The following is a 19,219-nucleotide window of genomic DNA, read 5'->3' as shown; positions in this document are numbered from 1 at the left end:
AGGGATTATGTTACTAGAAAAAGGGGGTGGGGAGAAAGCATGTTGAGGAGTAAAATTATAGTTCACAGTCCACTACAGGTACCATCAGAGGACCAGAAATTTTGAGAAGATAGAAAGTTCATAGGATTGGACTGACAGCAAAATCTCAGAGGAAATTGGAACCCAAGATACCAGAGGTAAGCTCAGGTTTTCCTAGGGGAATACCAGAAAGGTTCTGAACTTGGAATCAACAAACGCAAAGAATAGTAGTAGGCAATTGGGTGTAATCAAGAATTTTTAAAATAATTATTTTCCAAAGTGCTGGGTTAGCTGGGCCTTCTTCCTGCCCTTTCTCCAGTTTAAACAGCTCTGGTGGTAGTGGCACCTGCCCTCAGTCATAACGTCTCTGAACCTGTCTCTTAACAAAGTAGACCAACAGTTAGTAGGACAGCTACTGAGATGTTGGAACCTGAGAGAGAAGGAGAGGCACCTAAAGCATGCTATTCTAGAAAAAAGCTGTTTTGGCGGTTCCCATTGATCTTGACTTTATGTCCAGGTACTTTTCTGGGATGCCTGCTTATCCATACGCCCTGCCTATTTAAATAGTACTACTTTAAAGTATGTTTTGAAACCACTTGGGTATATAAATTTCCTTTTATCATTGTAGCTTATGAATTCTAATAACATATCAAATATTTCTGATGAAAATTTAACATGAGTTGAGCTGTTCTGTAAGTACACCATACACACCAGATTTCAAAGACTTAGTATCAGAAAAAAAATCCCAAATATCTTCTTAATAATTTTTAATATGGATTTATAGTGAAATGATAATGTTTTGACTATATCAGGTATAATATGTTATTGCAATTAAAAAAATAAATAAATAGTACTACTCTCTCATTTAAAGGACAAACCATTTGGGAAAACAAACCCAAACAACCTCAGAGAGTGCCTACATTGGCTTCCTGTATTCTCTAATTGTTCATTTGCCAGTGTAAACAGGGATAATCAGACATTTGAGGAGAATCATGATGGAAGAGGATTAAGATGAATAAAACAACTGCTCTCATATATAATTCAAAAGAAAACTTCAAAGAAAAAATGTAATGGTATTTCATTTGAGGTGTAAGAACATGTTGCAGTGATTGGTTGATTATATTTGCACTAAAAAAAGGAGTAGAAAACCAGAAAAGATTTTGAAAATTATAAAGAAAAAGTTGAATGGATGGGCTAAATAACAATTTAGCATGATTGAAGACAGAATTGCTAATTTGGAGCTAAAGACGAGGAACTCTCTGTGTATGTGAAATTAAAAAAAATCTGGAAAATTTGAAAGAAAATAAAGAGGTGTGAAAATACATGACAAAGTTTTCACTTCTGTAAATATGAGTTAAGTAGAGAACAGAAGCAGTGGGAAGGAAAAAAATATTGAAAAAAATAATCGAAGTTCATGAGCTAGAGAAAGATAATGAATTTCAGACTGAAAGAGCCCATCTAATACCAAGCAGGATGAATGGAAAAAGATCTACATCTGGTCACATCTGGTAAAATTTCAGAACTCTAAGGATAGAAAGAAAATCTCCAGTTACTGCTGGAGAGAGGGAATGGAAAAAGGAAAATCCAAATGACTGAGTGCTTAGAAGCCTTGCTGAATGCTTGAAGACAGTAGAGTAGTGTCGTCATCATTTGTGGAAAAACAGATTTGTACCTAAATATTCTGTACTCAACCATACTATCACATGAGGACAAGTACATTTTTTACACTTGGAAAAACTGTACCTTATATGATGATATTTGAAATACTGTAGTACAATAAAAACTATAAAATAGATGATATGATGGTTGGATGGTATGGAAGGGAGGAAACAGTGGTAGCTACAGGGGCAATCTTGGGCCTTCAAAAAGAACTGAACAAAGCTAGAAGAAAATTCAAGTGTTATCAGCCTGAAATACATGGACCAGTAATGTTTAAATGACATAAAATTATATTACATTATATTATATATGCACTTATTTTTTAGTTTTTAGAATCAGCCTAGAAAATACGTAAAATTTAGGCTTAATTATAGTTATGGAGTAGCATGTATTATAAACTTTTGTAATATAAAAATAATATAATCTGTAAAATTAGAAGATAGAGGGCAACAAGGGAATGGTCAATGCTTGTTTCTTCAGTGGACAGTCAATAGCATATAAAATTGGCGAATCCAGAAACAATGAAAGTGGTTTTAAAGTTAAGGTGGTAACTACACTAGAAGGCTGTTAACAGCGTAATAACATATTGCAAAAAGGACTTAATACTTGTCTAATGCCTTTGTGGCCTTTGAATTTTTTAAAAATTCCACTTGCATACACCACATTTATAATATTAAAAAGCGTACAGATATGTTGCATCCACCTAGTCAGGTAGTAACACTTTTATTTAAAGTGACATTTTAGGACCCCATGGATTTTAGAAACTATCCGAGGTAGAAAGAGAGGACACCTAGGCGTTAATTCCAGAAATTGGGAAGTTGTATAAAATACAAGTGTGACTATTATGTAGAATGCATAATTATTTCTTGACTTGATTACACTCCTGATTTTATATGTCAGCTCCTGAATTTTTTCCATGATTTTGTTTTTAAAAGTTTACTGTTAAAAATTTGGATATATGGGAGAATTCTGAGTCTTTCCTCCTGCCATTGCTGCTAAATAAGATGACATTGTCTCTGATGTGTTGAAGATCTGAATTGGAAGCCTGGGTTATCCATGAGGAGGGAGTCATGTGATCAAGGAGAGTGATAGCTACTGGACTCTGGATGTGTCTTCTAGCAGAACTGGAAGAAAGAGAATGGAAATAGAAACGACCTTTTTTATCCTTCTAAAGATGAGGCTGATATTACGACCCTATCCAGACAATATTTGTTGAATGAAAGAATTTTATTTTGATCCCACTTCAACTTAAAGGCAGGTCGACATCCTGTTTATGCTCCATGTAGGTAAAATGTCTTTTGGAAGCTTCGTTCTAGGAATGTTGCATCAGAAACATGATCTTTTGGGGAGCAGATTTCTAATGGTATGTTTTTCAGATTTGATTTTTAAAAATATAAAATCTTAAGATATTATACACCTAAATATTGAAGGCGTAAACTGCAAAAGCCTCTAAAACCTAGGTACACTATCTGTAATAACTGCTTAAACTGTACATCGTTTTCTAAGTGAGCTGGAGTGCTAAAAATCAAGTTATACAAATGTATACTCTTAAAATAACTTAATTATGAGAAATACTTTAAAAACTGAGCATTTTTCAGGAAATCTTGGAATTTGTATAAGAGGGAGATAGTTTCCTCAAGTATACAAAAACAAAAACTAAGTATAAAATGATGTTGGGCAGTTCAGTTATGCTTTTAAACATTTTGTAAGCTATTAGTTATTCAGTGCCTACTCTTTAAACAATATTAACTACCTTCACTGAGAGATATTACATAAATGTTTTTAAAGAGGGTGCGAATTGATTTAGAAGGCTTTCTCAAAATACTTGACTCTGGTAAGAAATTGGTGATAGAGGAATTGAAATTATGAATATGGGTTAAATTTGATTACATAAAGCATACTGGAGAGAAATCTGTTACATATTTAAAAGTTGGTAGATACTGCCTTCTATTTTCTTATATTCTTAAGTTTTGTTGGAGATTTGATAGTAAAACAATATCTGAAATTTGTGAGGTAGGTTGAAAGTAGTGGAAACATTGCTTCTAAAATAGCCATGTTAGATATCTTCATGATGAGCAAAGAAGTATTTCACAGTTACAGTGAATGAAACACACACACACACACACACACACACACACACACACACACACGAGTGTTAGAATCCTGTCTGTATATTTACCTTGGGAATTTGGGGATGTCACAGTTACGCTTTGAGATTTTTTATATGCGCCTAAAGATCCTGTATCTGGTCAGGATTATGTTAGTGGAAAAGGGTATGGTGTTCATTTACAATTTTTGGCCTAACCCTTGGTGGATAGAGACCACTTAATGTAATACATTTCTTAGGAGATGGAATTATGAGTCTGAAAGAGTAGTCTTTTGGTACTAGGAATAATTACTTACTGGCAAACCATTCAAGATTTGTTATAAATAGATTAGACTAGAAATAGCAGAGTGATAGCAGGCATCATCAAAGACCAGACTATTTGGAGCTTGTTGCCAGTGACTCCAGACCATCAAGGAACCAGAGGAGGAGAGCCAGTGACAGCATTTGGAATCCAAGGTTACTTGAGTAATTTTTACATCCTAATTATACTCCATGCCTTTGATACGATCTTAAGTGAGTTACCTGGAGCTGTTTCTTTAGTATCCCAGTATAGGATAGTGTCCATCAGAAGACTGCTGGAAATTGATAACTCTAAAAAATTGGCTTTGGACTTAAGTCTGATTTTGTACTTTGTATTTTTATTTCCAGTTCCTCTACTCCCACCACTGTGCGTGTGTAGTGTGTGTGGTGGGGTAGGAGGCTGTGGGTGTGTGTAGTATATTTTCTTTTTGTTTGTAGATACTTGCTGTTTTTTTTTAGCAGAAGAGAGATAATGTGTTGCTGACCAAATGGAGAGTAGTACTGTGCTATCAATAGATTTAATCTACTTAAAGCAAAACCAAATGTATTGAAATAAGTAATTTCTATAATATATATACTCGTTTTTATTTTTAATTGAAAATGTACAATGTAGGCAGATTTGAGGGTGAATGCGAACTAAAAACAATAAATATTTTATCAATTTTGTATACATAGAACCTATTATGAAATACTGGAAAAAGAATGAATTCATGAGTAGAGACAACAAATGCAAGTATCCAACAGGCACAACTATTATTGGAGATGTCGAAAGAAGCTGCTTTGTTTTTTATTTTGCTTAGTATGTTACTTATATTTGGACAAGACCATGCTTGTATTTCATTTTGTACTAGGACACATCTGGATGAAATATTTTGTTTAAATTTAATAATATTTTTGTACTGTTTTAAGTGGACTTTTAGGTTTTATTTACTAATTTTAGAAAAATGAAGGTCGTCTACAAATCAGAAAAGAGGGAAAAATTATTGAAGATTTTGTTGTTAAACTTTGTCAAGAATCAGGATCAAGTTTTTCTAGATTATAGACTCTTGGGGATGGACTAAGTTTATTTGCCATTCTTTATTGTAGTATATAAAGCCTGTCACCTAGTAAATACTCAGTAAATATTCATATAAACGAATGATCAAAAATGCTAATGATGATCTTTCAAAAAAAGTTACCTAGAGCTTTTAATAGTATTAATCTTGAGAAAAAAATTATTTAGGCAATTAAATTATTATAAAATAATTTATACCTTTTCTCACATTTGGAATATAGTACTGATGGCCTTTGCATTATTTCATTTATAAAGTTACAATTTTACATGTTCTTAATTTTTCGTTACCTAAGCCTTTCAGTTATTCCTACACATATCAAGTAGCATTTTCACCTGTTGACATTTATTTTGAAAGTTCTTGTGAAAGTTTAATCATTCTTATTTTTAAATAATATCAAAATTAGACCTGGAATACATGTCAAGAAACTGAAATAAAAACTGTTTACAAATCATTGTGTTAGTAAAAACTTATGTGTGGAAGTATCTTCTTAGTATACATTTTTTTAAATAATGATGAAAGTATTACTTTAGAATTTTATGTTTTGAAAATGAATAGTTTGAAATAAATGTAAGGTAAGTAAATACATCCAGCAATACAGTATTTTAATTCTAGCTCTTTATAGTACTAAATTCTGGCAGATACTTTACGATTTACTTCTAAATTGAAAAAAAACCTTTAAACCTAGATGGAATTTGTATTTTAGTGGAAGTAGATTATTTTTTAAAGGACAAATCATTTGACTCCCCATTCTTCTCTCTTCTCCAACTACATACATGTACATAGAATCTGCATTGTGTCCCCCCCCCTTTTTTTTCTTTTTTTTTTGGTAAATAATTGAAGTTCTAAATCTGTCAGGGAATGTATTTATGTGATTTTGGTAAGGGGCAAAAGTTAGATGAGAGGAAGTGTAACTTTCATTTGAGATTTCTTAAAAAGTAGAAATGATAAGGAACTAAAAATAGATATAGATACGTATTTTAAAACTATATTCTGCTTTCCGATCTGGGGTTTTTAATAGACTTGTATCATTAACACTTAATATTTCTAGGGAAGTACACAGTCTCTCTCCTTCACTGTTAGAGTATAAATTAGTTCAACTTGTTTAGAGGTCAGTTTGGTGAGATAAAATTTTAAATACATATACCTATCAAGAAATTTACCCTACAGATATATTGAGGCATGTGCAGAGTATATATGCCCTTTCATTGGGCCTGTTCATTGCAGCATTATGAAACGTTAGAAACAACACAAGTGCCCATCAATAAGGGCACTGCTTATATAAGTTGTAGTATAGTTCTCCAGAGAAAATTTGAGTAGCTATCAAAATCAAAGAGATATATATACATGTGCTAATCTGAAACAATTATCACAGAGACTTAAATTTTAAAACTGGGGATGCAGAACATATGCATAATATGCTTCATATATGGAGGTTATTTCTGGAAGAATATACTAACTAGTGCCTTTTAGGAGTCGTGAGAGGTAGGTTTACTTTTCCCTGTATTCTCTTATGTATGTGAATTTTTCTGTGTACATGTGTTACTTTATAGATAAAAACCATAGTTAATAAACTCTGGAGGTAATGAAAAGGATATTACTATGCTACATTAGACACGTATTTAAAGGCCTCAGTCGTATATAGCATGATTGGTTTAGGAGAAATAAAGGGTAAAATCATGGGGATAGTGTTTTAATAATGTACCAGCTTTCAGAAATTTGACCAGATTTTATTAGCCTTTTAATTTAAATTGTATTAAACTCTTTAATACCTGTATCATTTGTGCTTGGATCAGGCTCTTTCACACTTGGGTTTCATACTTCTGAAATATAATTTACAGAGTGAAAAAGGAAAACGGGTGTATTATAAAGTAATGACTGCATATCATACTTTTTGTTTGAGGGATGAAGTTTGTTTAGATTTTTTTTTCTAGAAGTTTGTTTTTATGTAGGTAGGTGAAATTATTACATTTGTCCTAGCACCAGTTGTCCTTGTTTTGTTTGAAAATGTGGATTTTGAAAAGTCTTGCCCTTCTCTAAATTGAAAAAAAATATTTGATGGGAACAGAACTGCTTTACAAGGAATTTTTGATTAAAAAGAATTTATGTGGGGGAACATCAACAAATGTTAAATCATACAGAATAGAGTTCTTGCTTGTCAACACATATTGTGTGTGTGTGTGTGTGTGTGTGTGTGTGTGTGTTTGATTTTCTTGTTCCTTGTTCAAAAAACTCAGTTCTGGTCCTAAATAAAATCGTAAATTTTAGAAGATACCTTCATCCATTATTGGTATTTATTAAACTTCTGTCCTTTCTTCCCTTTTTTTTATTAGAGGCTTTTTTCTCTTTACTTTAGACATTTGAATCTTCTTATTTTACTAAATATTTTTTTTATGATTCAAATTATTTTTATGTTACTGGTTTTTATTTACATGAATGTTAATATTTACTATTTTCTCATGAATGCTTTGCCATTGGAATAAATGAAAGATCTTATCGAAATCCATTTTCGGCAAATGGCAAAAGAGTTTTTCTGCCTACAAAATGAGGTCGAAATAGAAGGAAAATGACACATTTTAAAAATGTAGGAGCATAAGGCAGATGTATATAAATCTGTTTTCATATCCTTTTTACCAGAGTATCCTATGCTGTGGCATAGATTATTATATTAACAAAAAGGACCAGGAAATAAAATTGAAGAAATGATTACTTTGCTATAATAACGAATTATAGAAATTATGAAATATAGATTTAGTTTATATTGACCATTTCTAATATTTTAGTAACCTAAAGAAAATAGTCACAGAACAAATGTTTTTGTCACCAGAAATTACTCCTAGTAGTAGCAGTAATTTAAAAGGAATTAGGATGCATTGCTGGATATCGAACGATTCCTTTATTCATGCATTTGTTTAATCTACAAATAAATACTTAAGTGCCTGCCCTGTGCCAGAAACTGTGCTCGCCCTGGCTGTGCATCGGTGAGCAAAGTGTTGCCTACTTTCATCAACCTTCTGCTCTGTAAGAAGAGATGATAAATAGTATATAAGCATCCATAATCACATTTATTGGTAAAATCTTAACAGTAAATGTCAGAAAACGTAAGAGAAGAACCCAAATAATCCTAGAATAGAAGAGAAGGAGACAGTGAGTTGTTTGGTTGACTTGTGCCTTAGGGGGCTGAATTTCTTGTCAACTGAAGTTGGAAAGCCTGTTCTTGGCTTATGGGAAATAAGAGTGCTCCAGCCTGAGAGTTCTTTGAACTCAAACCTGTTTTTGGCTTGTTTATGTTAGAGGAATGTCTGAGAAAGAGAAACTTTTTTGATGACTTCTTTTAGTTTAAGGATGAGCAGTTTATTTGAAGCATGGAAAGAATTGACCTGGAAGGCAAGAAATAGTAAAAGCCAGTTTGCTAATTCTTTTAAAACTCGGTCTTCACAATGGAAATTGGTTTTTTTTTTTGAGAAGCCTCCAAATGCCAGGCTTTGTTTTCCATTAATTTCACACAGCCTTTGCAGTCAGACTGTTCAGGGTTTGAATCCCAATGCTATATAACTATGCACTGAGACTTGATTTCCTCATCTGTAAAATAAGGATAATATCACTTGGAGAAAGTATAGTAGTTGGTTCAGAGGATAGACTGGAGCCAACTGCCTGCATTTCAGTTTTAGCTTCTCAATTTAATTAGCTCAATTGGGCATAAGTTGGGCAAGTTGCTTAACCTATCTGTGCCTCAGTTTCCACGTATGTAGAATGGCGATAATAGTACCTTTTTTTAAGCATTTATTGTAAGAATTAAATGAACTAATATATACAAAGCACTTAAAATGCATGTGGTATTTAATATGCACAATGTAATTATTAATGTTATTTTAAGTTACTATCCCTTAGCAGCGTTATTGTGAGGGTTAAGTAACATGTTTATTAAAAAAAAAAAAACCCTCATACATTGCCTCCTAATTATCAGAAACTGAGTAGTAGATAATTTATCTCATTTAATCTTCAAACAGACCTGTTAAGAAATATTATCTGTCTTGACTGTACCTAGAATAGTTCCTGATATCTAGTAGATAATCCATGTTGAATGAAGTAACCCATTTTATAGATTAATAACAGGCCCAAGAGAACTACAGAATTTCTTTCCACTAAAACCTGGCATCACTTTGGGGAGACATTACTAGCAGTGTCATTTGTATCGCCTCTTTTTTAGTAGATTTGGTCATGTGTATTAATAATAACTTCTTCCTCTAATTTTTTTCTTTTAAATATTCATTTTCTTTTGTTATGAAAATTTAGACTAGAAGAACTCTTCACTCTAGAATTGTAATTAGATTGTATAATCTGCACATTCAAGGATCCTTCAAATTCAGTTTGTATGGCATTCCTACAAGTGCTGGGTTATTTATGCCGCAGAACATAGAACATTGTTCCTTTCCCACTGCATTTTTTCATATTACAGATTACATAGGAAAGAAATTTGACAAAATAACAGATTTTACTAACCTGAGCAATTACCATAATAAATATATAAACTCACTGTACTGCCAGTCACCCATTTTATTTACTGTTTAATGATCCAAGTGGTGTTTCTGAATTTCAGTTATCTGAAATATTTTAGTATCTCATAATATTTATAATGGGTGCGGGAGGGAGAAGGCCATTTCTTTAGTTAGTAAATTAAGTTAAAGGCATTCCTAGAAAATGAATATAACCATGTGCTATGACTTGCTTCTGTAATTGTAAATCAGGTGATCGTTAATCTCACTTTCTAAGATATTTCCAAACAGATTAGTTTATAGAAAACCAGGTTACCATTTAAAAAAATCTACATTAAGATTATTATTTTTGACACTCTTAACATCTATAATATATATGTTACATAATGCATTCGCCTGATGTAGCAAATTCATAATTTGGTATTACCTTGCCGCTTCCTTTGTGTATTTAATACAACCATTAACCTCACTAGAAGGCTTTACTATGGTCAAATTGCTACATAACCCACTTCAGCCTCTTTTTGTTCATCCAGGAAACCTAACGTGTTAAATAGCTTTAAATATATATAATGTGTGTGTATATATGTTATATATATATATAACTATTTCCTTTTTGAAATTTTAGGATTTTAAGATTTGAAATGGTAAAATAAGACTTTTATCTAATGAAATTAATTGACAGAACTTTGCTTTGGAATATAGCTTCTGTATCTTTAAAAAATACACAGTGAGTCACCCCCTGCTCTTTTGGTAGATGCCTGGCTAGTGAACAGCTAAGCTGCTTTAGGCATGTAATAGAACATTCCATTTCCTGTTCCCTTGCTGACACAGAGGAGTGTTCCTGCTGGCAATGATCTAATCATAGTGCAGTAAGAAACATGGCAGTTTGATAAAACATGGTGGAGACAGCGGCTGAAATGGAAGCATATGTTCTAGAAGACATTCTTGAGGTAGGGCTAGGTTTGTAAATAAAATGAAAGTTGAATTCTAAACAAATCTTATCTGATGGAATTATTTTACAGATGAATAGATTAGAGGAGAAAGCAAAGAGGGAGAGCATAAAAGCAAGATACGGTCAGACCTTATTCCGTGTGAGAATGTGCCAGTTTGGTTCACATGATTACTAAACAAATCTAGAATTATTTTCTTTAAACTTCATGTATTGTAAATTGTAGATATATGTTTGATAGGAAGTAAAAAAAAATAAGAAAGGGCCTCGGACTTAATAAAAAGCCTTGTGCTGGTGGTGACCTTTAGATTAACTCATTAGAAGGTGGGGTCTGCAAAGCAGCTTTTAGTATCTTGTGTCTTAGAATTCATTTACATATCTAAGCCTCAAGCTCTGCTTGCAGTTAACTATTAAAAACAGCTGGTTCTTTTAATTTTGGTGAAATGAAGCATATATGTCTATCTAATTGCTTAATTTAGTTGGTACATTCTGGTTTTAGATTTTCATGTGACTTTGATTATTAGAAAATACATTATGAAATAAAAAATCAAAGGACCCTAAAATTTAAGGCAGTAATGCTTCAGAGCTTAAAATAAATATCTGAGTCATGAGAAATTTAAGTTATAGTTTCTTTTTTTCTTGGTTGTATCAGTTTTATAAGAATATTTGAATACATAAATCAGTTCAAGGAAATACATGTCAAAGCGAAACTATAATTTGGATTTGGCCTTGCATGTAGTATACTATCAAACATTTATGTTTATAGGTATAGATATTTAAAACCCATTTTTTTATATATGGTTTGTAGGGTTCCTCCCCCATCAAGAAAAGACTAATTCAGATAAAGAGATTTCATAATGGTGAGTGGTATTCCTAATACCCAGACTGTTAATATAATTTATTAAATATTTCCCTTTCTTCAGGAAGAGATTTGATTAGGGGGAGAGAGCTTGAGAGAATAAGCTGTTAAAGGAAGCTAGGCGGGGTTAGCAGGATAAAAAAGCCTATGCGCATTATAAAGTGCTGCATGATCAATGAGCATTTTCTGGAGTCCCTCAGTGTGTGCTTGGAGCTGACATTGCAGCAAGTCTCATGGTTCTGCAGAATGAAAACTGATTCCATTGTATTATCTAGCTTCTTGCAGACACCTGCCATCACCTTCCCCCTCTTCTAAGAGTTTACTGTTCTGAGTTGAATCCTCTGGTTAATTTCCATTTTTTCCTTTTCATTTATTTACTTATTTTTTTACTTTGATACTATTGGTGAGTTTCCTTAAAAATGATGTGATGAATTATCTACTTAAAAATAGTGATAACTCACTTTCATCAAGGAACTTCAGTAAATGAGTAGTCTCATGACTTTTTAGAAGTTGAGTTTAAACAAGTTTAGAAAGTTCTAGTGGTACATTTTAATTTGCTTTTTAAAAATTTTACTTTGGATTTTAAAGAAATGCATTTAATAGGTTTCAGTAGATCTATTTAACAATTTTTTTAGCCATTTAAAATTTTCGTATATAACAGATTTTAGAAGTCTTATTTTCTGGAAGAACCTACTTCAACATAGTCTTGTGCCTTAAATATAGGTTTCTCTAATGATATCTTAAAAATTGTCTTTCTAAAATTGTCCCACTAAAATTGTTTAATATGTTGAGATTTTACATCACCTAATTTGTTCATTATTACTAGTTATTAAAATAACTTGTAATTTTAATTGTTTGTTCTAATTTTTGATCTTTCTTAATTTGGATCCTCTGTACCTGTTGCATTAAATCATATTAAGTGAGTGGTTTTTTCCTTATTTAATATTATTCGATTTAACTGAGTATTTGTCTATAATTTTCAGACCGGATGTAAAATTTTTCCAAGTAGTAACAAAATATATTTTTATTCCCAAAATTATATGTATTCATAATGACCTAATGCTAAAAATCAGTTTTCGGAGGATAAACTTGGCTAACTTTCGAAAGCTAAATGTATCATTTTCTAAAGTACCTCATACTGCAAGTGAAAAGACACACATTATGTAACGAGCTTTCCAGAAAATTTTTGTTTTTTTAAAGGGTTAACTCCTTGTAGAAATGTCCTGTAATGAACAATGAAGTTCATCTTTATACCAGTGAAAATTTTATCATAGCTAATATTGAGCTATTTTAAGTTTGTTACTATAATTTTTATTTTTGCCACTTTATTGAACATCTGGAATTTTATGTAGATTTCTGCTTATTTACATTAAACGTTGGACACCTATTTTTTTCTGTCTTCCAATGTAATTTAGTTCTTTGAAATTTTAAAAGGTGCTTTTATTTCAATCTTAGTAGAAAGAAAATTTAAATCAGAATCGTCAATGAATATAATGCAGATTAGTTCTTATAATGCTATGGTTTATGGCAGCAGTCCCCAGCCTTTTTGGCACCAGAGACCAATGCTCCTATGAGAGTCTAAAGCCTGATGATCTGAGGTGGAGCTGAGGCGGCGATATTAGTGCTGAGGAGCAGCTGCAAATACAGATGAAGCTTTGCTGCTGGCCTGCCACTCACCTGCTGTGTGGCCAGGTTCCTAACAGGCCATGGACTCTTCTGTGGCCTGGAGGTTGAGGACCCCTAGTTTGTGGCGATTTTTTATTGTATATGCCCACGCTATTTAATTAGAATTTTTAGATGATCTTCAAAATCTTAAGTAAAATATTGTAAGTCTCTAAAACTTATAAAACTGGTTTCCGGCTGATTTAAGCATGCTTCTCAGCTATCCAAGGTAATTGGGTAAGTAGATAAACTTGGTTATTTAAATTATCCAAGTAATCCAGTTAGTAATTTCCTTCTCCATATCAAAGTCGTCAAAATGTTTTTGTTCCTTTCACTCACTTTAACTCATACTGAGGAAAATAGCCAAATACAGATATTAGAAAAGTGCTGGGAGCTTCCGTGTGTGTGTGTGTGTGTGTGTGCGTGCTCGTGCGTGCACACGTGCACACACACATCATATTGCTTATGTTATTTTTGCTGACACATGATTATAATTTTAGAATTTTGATGCTTTTTCTGTAAGTCATATGTGATAAATGGGTGTTAGATCAATAAGAAGAAAAAGTCCTCCAAACTTTTTTTTTGTGTATTCCAAATTTGTGTGACCAAGTGCTGTGTATATATATAAACTTGAGGTTTATGTATAAGCTTTTCGTAGAAATACATGAAACATATGAGAGGTCATTTCAGAAGTGTGATTATTATATATTATAGTTTTATTTTCAGTTGAACTGGGTTTAGTAGTTTTCTGTAAGAACTGTAGGAATTTTCACAAATATTTCTCTCAATTCAGAATACTTTGTTCAGGGTAAAGTATTTGATATACTTTTGCTTTAAAAAGTATCAGTAACGACTCATATGGCCAATCTTCTTGTTCCTTTGTCAGGGTTTCTGACTTCATTTGTACTTGATTTTACAGGTTGTAATATATAAGATGAAAGCCCCAAATCATTATAGTTGTTTTTTAGAGATAAAGTGGGTGGAGGGTTTGGTTGAATTTTTTTTATGGTGGAACTAAATTAAGAGTCAGATGTAAACATAGTAGGTAGGTTTATTATGAAGCATGTCTTGCTCTGTGTCTTGACACCAGAGGTTTTTTTAAAAAATTAAGATTGAAAGAGTTATAGGAAAGTTATTGTTTCTTTTTGATTAGTCAATATTAAGGGCTAATGATAAATAGGTCATTCTAGTTCACAAGAGAAAGTCACTTGCTGTTATTTTTAGTGATGATATAAAATTATTTTTAGTAATGTTATAAAATCTCCATGAAGTAGGCTGTTTTGACAGGTACTTGCTGTATTTCTTTTTATTCTATAAAATACATTTGCTTATGAAATAGACACCATTTATATATTATATCAGTAAGTCTTCTGTGGATATATAAAGTAAAAGTCCTATATTTAGTAAAACCATTTTTCCCTAGGAAAAGTTGGAGTACCTCTTAGGACATAAGTATGTAAGTTCATCTAGAGACAGAGAAGTTTAGCTGATATATTTAAACTGATATATGTAGCATTTTCAATTTATTAAGAGGTTTTGGAAAGATTAGACATGTTGGGCAAATCTTAATAGTTTCACTTCAGTACTTATTGAGCACCTTCAATGTGCTAGGCACTTGATATTCAATGAGATTAGTCCCCCTAATTTTGCTTCACAAAGGTCTAAAAATGTTCAGAAGACAAAATGTCTGTCATTGGTAATTAAATATTCTTGAATTTAGGATGTATACAGATATGCATTTGAATACGGGTATTTTACTTTATTTGTTTTTCTGGATAGTTTCAGCATTCTGAATTTTTCAGTAAGAAAATAATTATGTTTAAGCACCTTTAGTTTACCTTTTTAAAAAATTCTTATCTATGTAATTGTTATGCAGATTTATGAATGTTGGGCTATCTAGAGTGTTTCCTGGATCTCATTTTCATCTTTTTATCTTTAAAGATTTTTCTCTTACCATTTAAATCAATATATTCTGTTTATGTACATATGTATATGTATACATACATACAGTACACATACATACTTACATATATTCTGCATACATACGTTCATGCTACTGCTATATTATGCATTATGAATACACACTCTTATTTGAAAGTGGAGTTTATCTTGAAGGGAGGGGCAGAAGTTGCGACATTACTTTCACACACTAAGGAGGGATGCCCGAGTCTGAAAAACACACTTATGTTAGTTAATAATCCCTGTAAAGAAGACTGATATTTTAGTGAAGTATGACAGCTCCAGATAACTTTCAAAAAGATAATGTCACTAGTTTGACGTTACTTCATCATAGTCCATTGGTTAATGCATGCTGTAGAGCAGGAATTAGGAAGGGTCTAGATCAGGTATTATCTACATATACATGCAACAACAGTGGTACTTTTCCTGGTTCTGAATTGTTAGGGGCCTTTGTTCTGACACTTGACTGATGAACTTATTCTAATGTGAAGTGTCTTAATCACTACAAAGTTGGTGAGCATCAAAATCCTGCTTAACCACTGGTTTGGTTTAGTATATAGGTTTCAGATTTGCCAAGACAAAGGCCCATCAGGGAATGTTCATAAGTATTAAATGTTTGTAAGATAACTTTTGATTTAATGAGTGGTTATATTTGCCATTAATAATTTGGTCTTGGATATGGAATCAGGCTTCTAACTAGTTGGCTATCTATAGCTATTTATTGTACATAGGATGCCCACATAGTTTTATGGTGGCAGTAGTAATTCAGCACATTAGTTACTGTTTATTGAAAATTTATGTTATACAGAGGGAGTGTGTCAAGTGCTTCAGAAGCATTGTTTTTTTAATCTAAATGACTGAAGAGATAGGTATTCATTTTTTAGAATGTAAGAAATGAATGAGATAATCTGTGTAAACATTTAGTGCAGCACTTAGCACGTTAACATTTAACTGGGCTTTTTTAAAAGTGATGATAATCATATACTATTTTATGCTAATAAGTATCACACCCCATTTGACAGACCAAGAAAATTTTAACCTCAGAGATGATTAGAGTAGCAGTTCTCAAATATTTTGGTTTCAGGACTCTTTTACATTCTTAAAAACATTGAAGACTCGAGACTTTGTTTATGAGAGTTACATCTATCAGTAATCATATTGGAAATTAAAATTAAGAAATTTAAAAAACATTTACATATTCATTTAAAAATATTTAAACCCATTACACATTAACATACTTTTATAAAAAATAACTTTTCCAAATGAAAAAACCTGAGAAGAATGGCATTGTTTTCCAAATATCTTTGAAGTCTGGTTTTAATAGAAAACTAGACTCAAATATCTTCTTTTATATTTAGTCTTTTGCAGTACATTAATTTGGAGGAGTCTAAGAAGAAAATCTGGTCTCACACTTCTATGAAGATACAAAAGAGAAGAATAGTTTAATAACCCTTTAACAAATTTGTGGATATTCTTTGATACTTCTAAAACTACACAATTGGTAGTTTCTTAGAGCTTAGTTATAATGTAGAGTCTGAAACATTATCAGTGAGTTTTCTGAACTTCGTTAGATTAAAATCCACTGGCTTATTGCCCATTCTGAATAGATCTTATGCCCATGCATAATTTTGTTAAAACATGACATGCATTGGTCATTTGGAAAATACTGGTTTACTTATTTCTCAATACTGCTACATTTCATTATATAGTATTTTCTTTAAGTTACATTTGCTAGTATCACCACTGATCTTGTTAGAAAAGTCAAAAAATGGGAAACTGTCACTTTCATAAAGTCAGATATGTTTGCAAAAATTTTAATTTTTGCTTGAAAACTTGGAATTTTACTACTGATGTCAAAGAAAGTGAGTTGTTTCCTTGAAATGGCAGGTTCACTTCATTCATTTTCAAGAAAATGTCTGCCAAATAAGTCTGAATAAACTGTATTTTATCCATAGTAAAAATGATGTTGCATAAAGAAAAGCTTCTAGTTTGACAAGTGTTTTTGTTGAGACAACTGTGTACTAAGATATGCAGTAGAAATGTTTCCCATTTTGTCACACAAAAGTTTTGCTCACCATTACTTTTGTATCATCAGTGCAAATGTCAACACAGTGAAACAGGCAAATAGTATTAATATTGTAAAAATAGTTTTGACTTCATAGATCCTCTATAAGAGTCTAGGGATCCCCATGATCTATCCTCCAACTACAGTATAGCAAGTTTTGGAAGGGGGAAAAACTAGGAATTTGAATATTGCATCTTTTTAATATCCTATCACAGGTACTTGCTAGCTTTTATCTAGTCAAGAGCTTTTTCTCAGACTAGTTCTCTTTTATATTGTTTATGAAAATGAAAAATAAGATTCTGATAATGTATATCTTGGTTATCCAGAGAATAAACTGTTTCAGTTCCTTTGCATAGTAGCAAAATCGAGTCATTTAAAATCTGCTCTATACCTTACTCTTGTATTTATAGAAACATGTATTTATTTGTACTATATTTTTGCCACAATTTAATTTGGCATTTGGCCTCAAAATCATGTGTCCCTATAGGAAAAGAGAAATGCCAGTAACGTATGCACTTCTCTGTCTTTCTATTTTTTAAATGTTAACCCTTCCCACTTCCAAATTTTAAGCATCTATTGAGGTGGGGAAACTGTTGAGCTAGTGTTAAAATGCTTGTTGATGTTCTCTGCTGTCTGAATTCCTTGTATAATCTCTCTGACCTTTAATTATTTAGCCTCTTTCTCTGACTTTTGATACCTAACTGCCCCATTCATTTTGATTTCTTTTTTTCTGCTGTAGATTGTCTAGATTCTGATCTTTTACGTGATGTTTGGATAATTGTGGCCAGCCTAGCTCCTTGCTTTCACATGACCTCATTTGTTGACTCCCTCATTCATCTAACTAGTGTTTATCCTTAGCTAGTTCTAACCTTGAATTTGTCTAGTTGCCACTTCCCCAGTTCTTGTCACATGTTCTGCATTTGTAACTTATACCCTGTCATCATAACAAAGACTGGCATACATTTGTGTGAAATGTTTAAGCAAGTTTGAGAAAAGCAGTTTCTAAATTTTTGTATTTCATAAGGAAGTACTAGTTCAAAAATGTGCTGGTGTTTGTGTTTACACATATTGGAAAATTTTCCTTTTTAATATTTTGTCACATTTGTACAATATTTCGTCTTCTCAAAATATTTTTTTTTGAGTTTCTCTTTCCCGTTGCTCTCTATGAAATAAAGTAAAAGTAAATGGAAATAACACCAGATAAAAAGGTTTCTTTTCTATAAATTGTATCCATTTAAAGAACTAAAATGTTAAGATTTAGCCTTACATATGCCATTTAAAAAAATCTTGGCAAGTGGATCATCATTTTATATTTTATGAATTATAAAGAATTTATATTTTATAAAGTGATAGGTAAATGAGAATGCTGAATTATGTTCACATTGATTTTTAAGTATTTCTAAGTTTAATAGGTTTCCTTTTTCATTGTCGAGCTTATAGAGTTGTAGTATAATTTTCTGCGAATAGTTTTATTCTTCTTGATGTCTTCAGTGACTTAGCATTGTATGTTGAACACAGTAAAAGGTTGTTTTTCATTTTAATTTGAGGTATTCTTGTACAGTGAAGGAATCACCTTTTCCTTTTGGACTGTTCTTTGAACTCTTAGCTTTCTTTAGGTGTATACATGCAGTGAGGAAGAACTAAAAGTCATTCACGTTAATAAAATCAACCAAGGTGATGAATAGATTGGCATTTTAAGACTTATAATCTTTATATGTTATTTGAAATTTTATTTTTGGCTTTTCTTAATCTCTAAAGTTAAGTTGTACCATATAGTTTCTCTAAGATTCCTTGTAGATATCAAAGTCTATAATTAGATTTCTTAAGGTAGTGGCTTTAATAACTTCGAGATGATGTGTATCTTCCATATATTGCAAAGGTTTATAGTCTGTTTACAGTGTTATTTCTCATTTAAGAACCAAATCCAAGATCAGTTTTGCCCCTGACCCATTATATGACTTCCTTCTACCCATCCAATATCTTTACCATATTTAGTTTGTACCACTTACTTTTATGTTATATTCTAATAACCTGTTACTTTTTACTTAGTCTGCCTGCTACCCTCTTCACGATATATTCACTCTTCAAAGTCC

At 31.9% G+C, this 19,219-nt stretch overlaps 1 protein-coding gene across 5 annotated transcripts in view; it reads left to right on the top strand.

Annotated features, from left to right (window-relative positions):
- Positions 1-19,219, top strand: part of ANKRD17 (ankyrin repeat domain 17) — a 139,830-nt gene that overhangs the window by 20,701 nt on the left and 99,910 nt on the right. Inside the window, exon 1 of one of the 5 annotated variants that reach the window (XM_006917299.3) lies at positions 10,441-10,582. The exons of the other annotated variants lie outside the window; for them this stretch is intronic. Coding sequence (XP_006917361.1) covers positions 10,529-10,582 — 54 coding nt within the window. The 5' untranslated portion in view covers positions 10,441-10,528. Of the gene's footprint in view, positions 1-10,440; positions 10,583-19,219 lie in introns of those variants that run through there. 5 annotated transcript variants of the gene reach the window in all.

The sequence above is a fragment of the Pteropus alecto genome, unplaced genomic scaffold (genome assembly GCF_000325575.1).
Source record: "Pteropus alecto unplaced genomic scaffold, ASM32557v1 scaffold237, whole genome shotgun sequence".
NCBI lineage: Eukaryota > Metazoa > Chordata > Mammalia > Chiroptera > Pteropodidae > Pteropus > Pteropus alecto.
The sequence above is the reverse complement of the archived record's forward strand: the minus strand, read 5'-3'. Positions and strand labels throughout refer to the sequence as shown.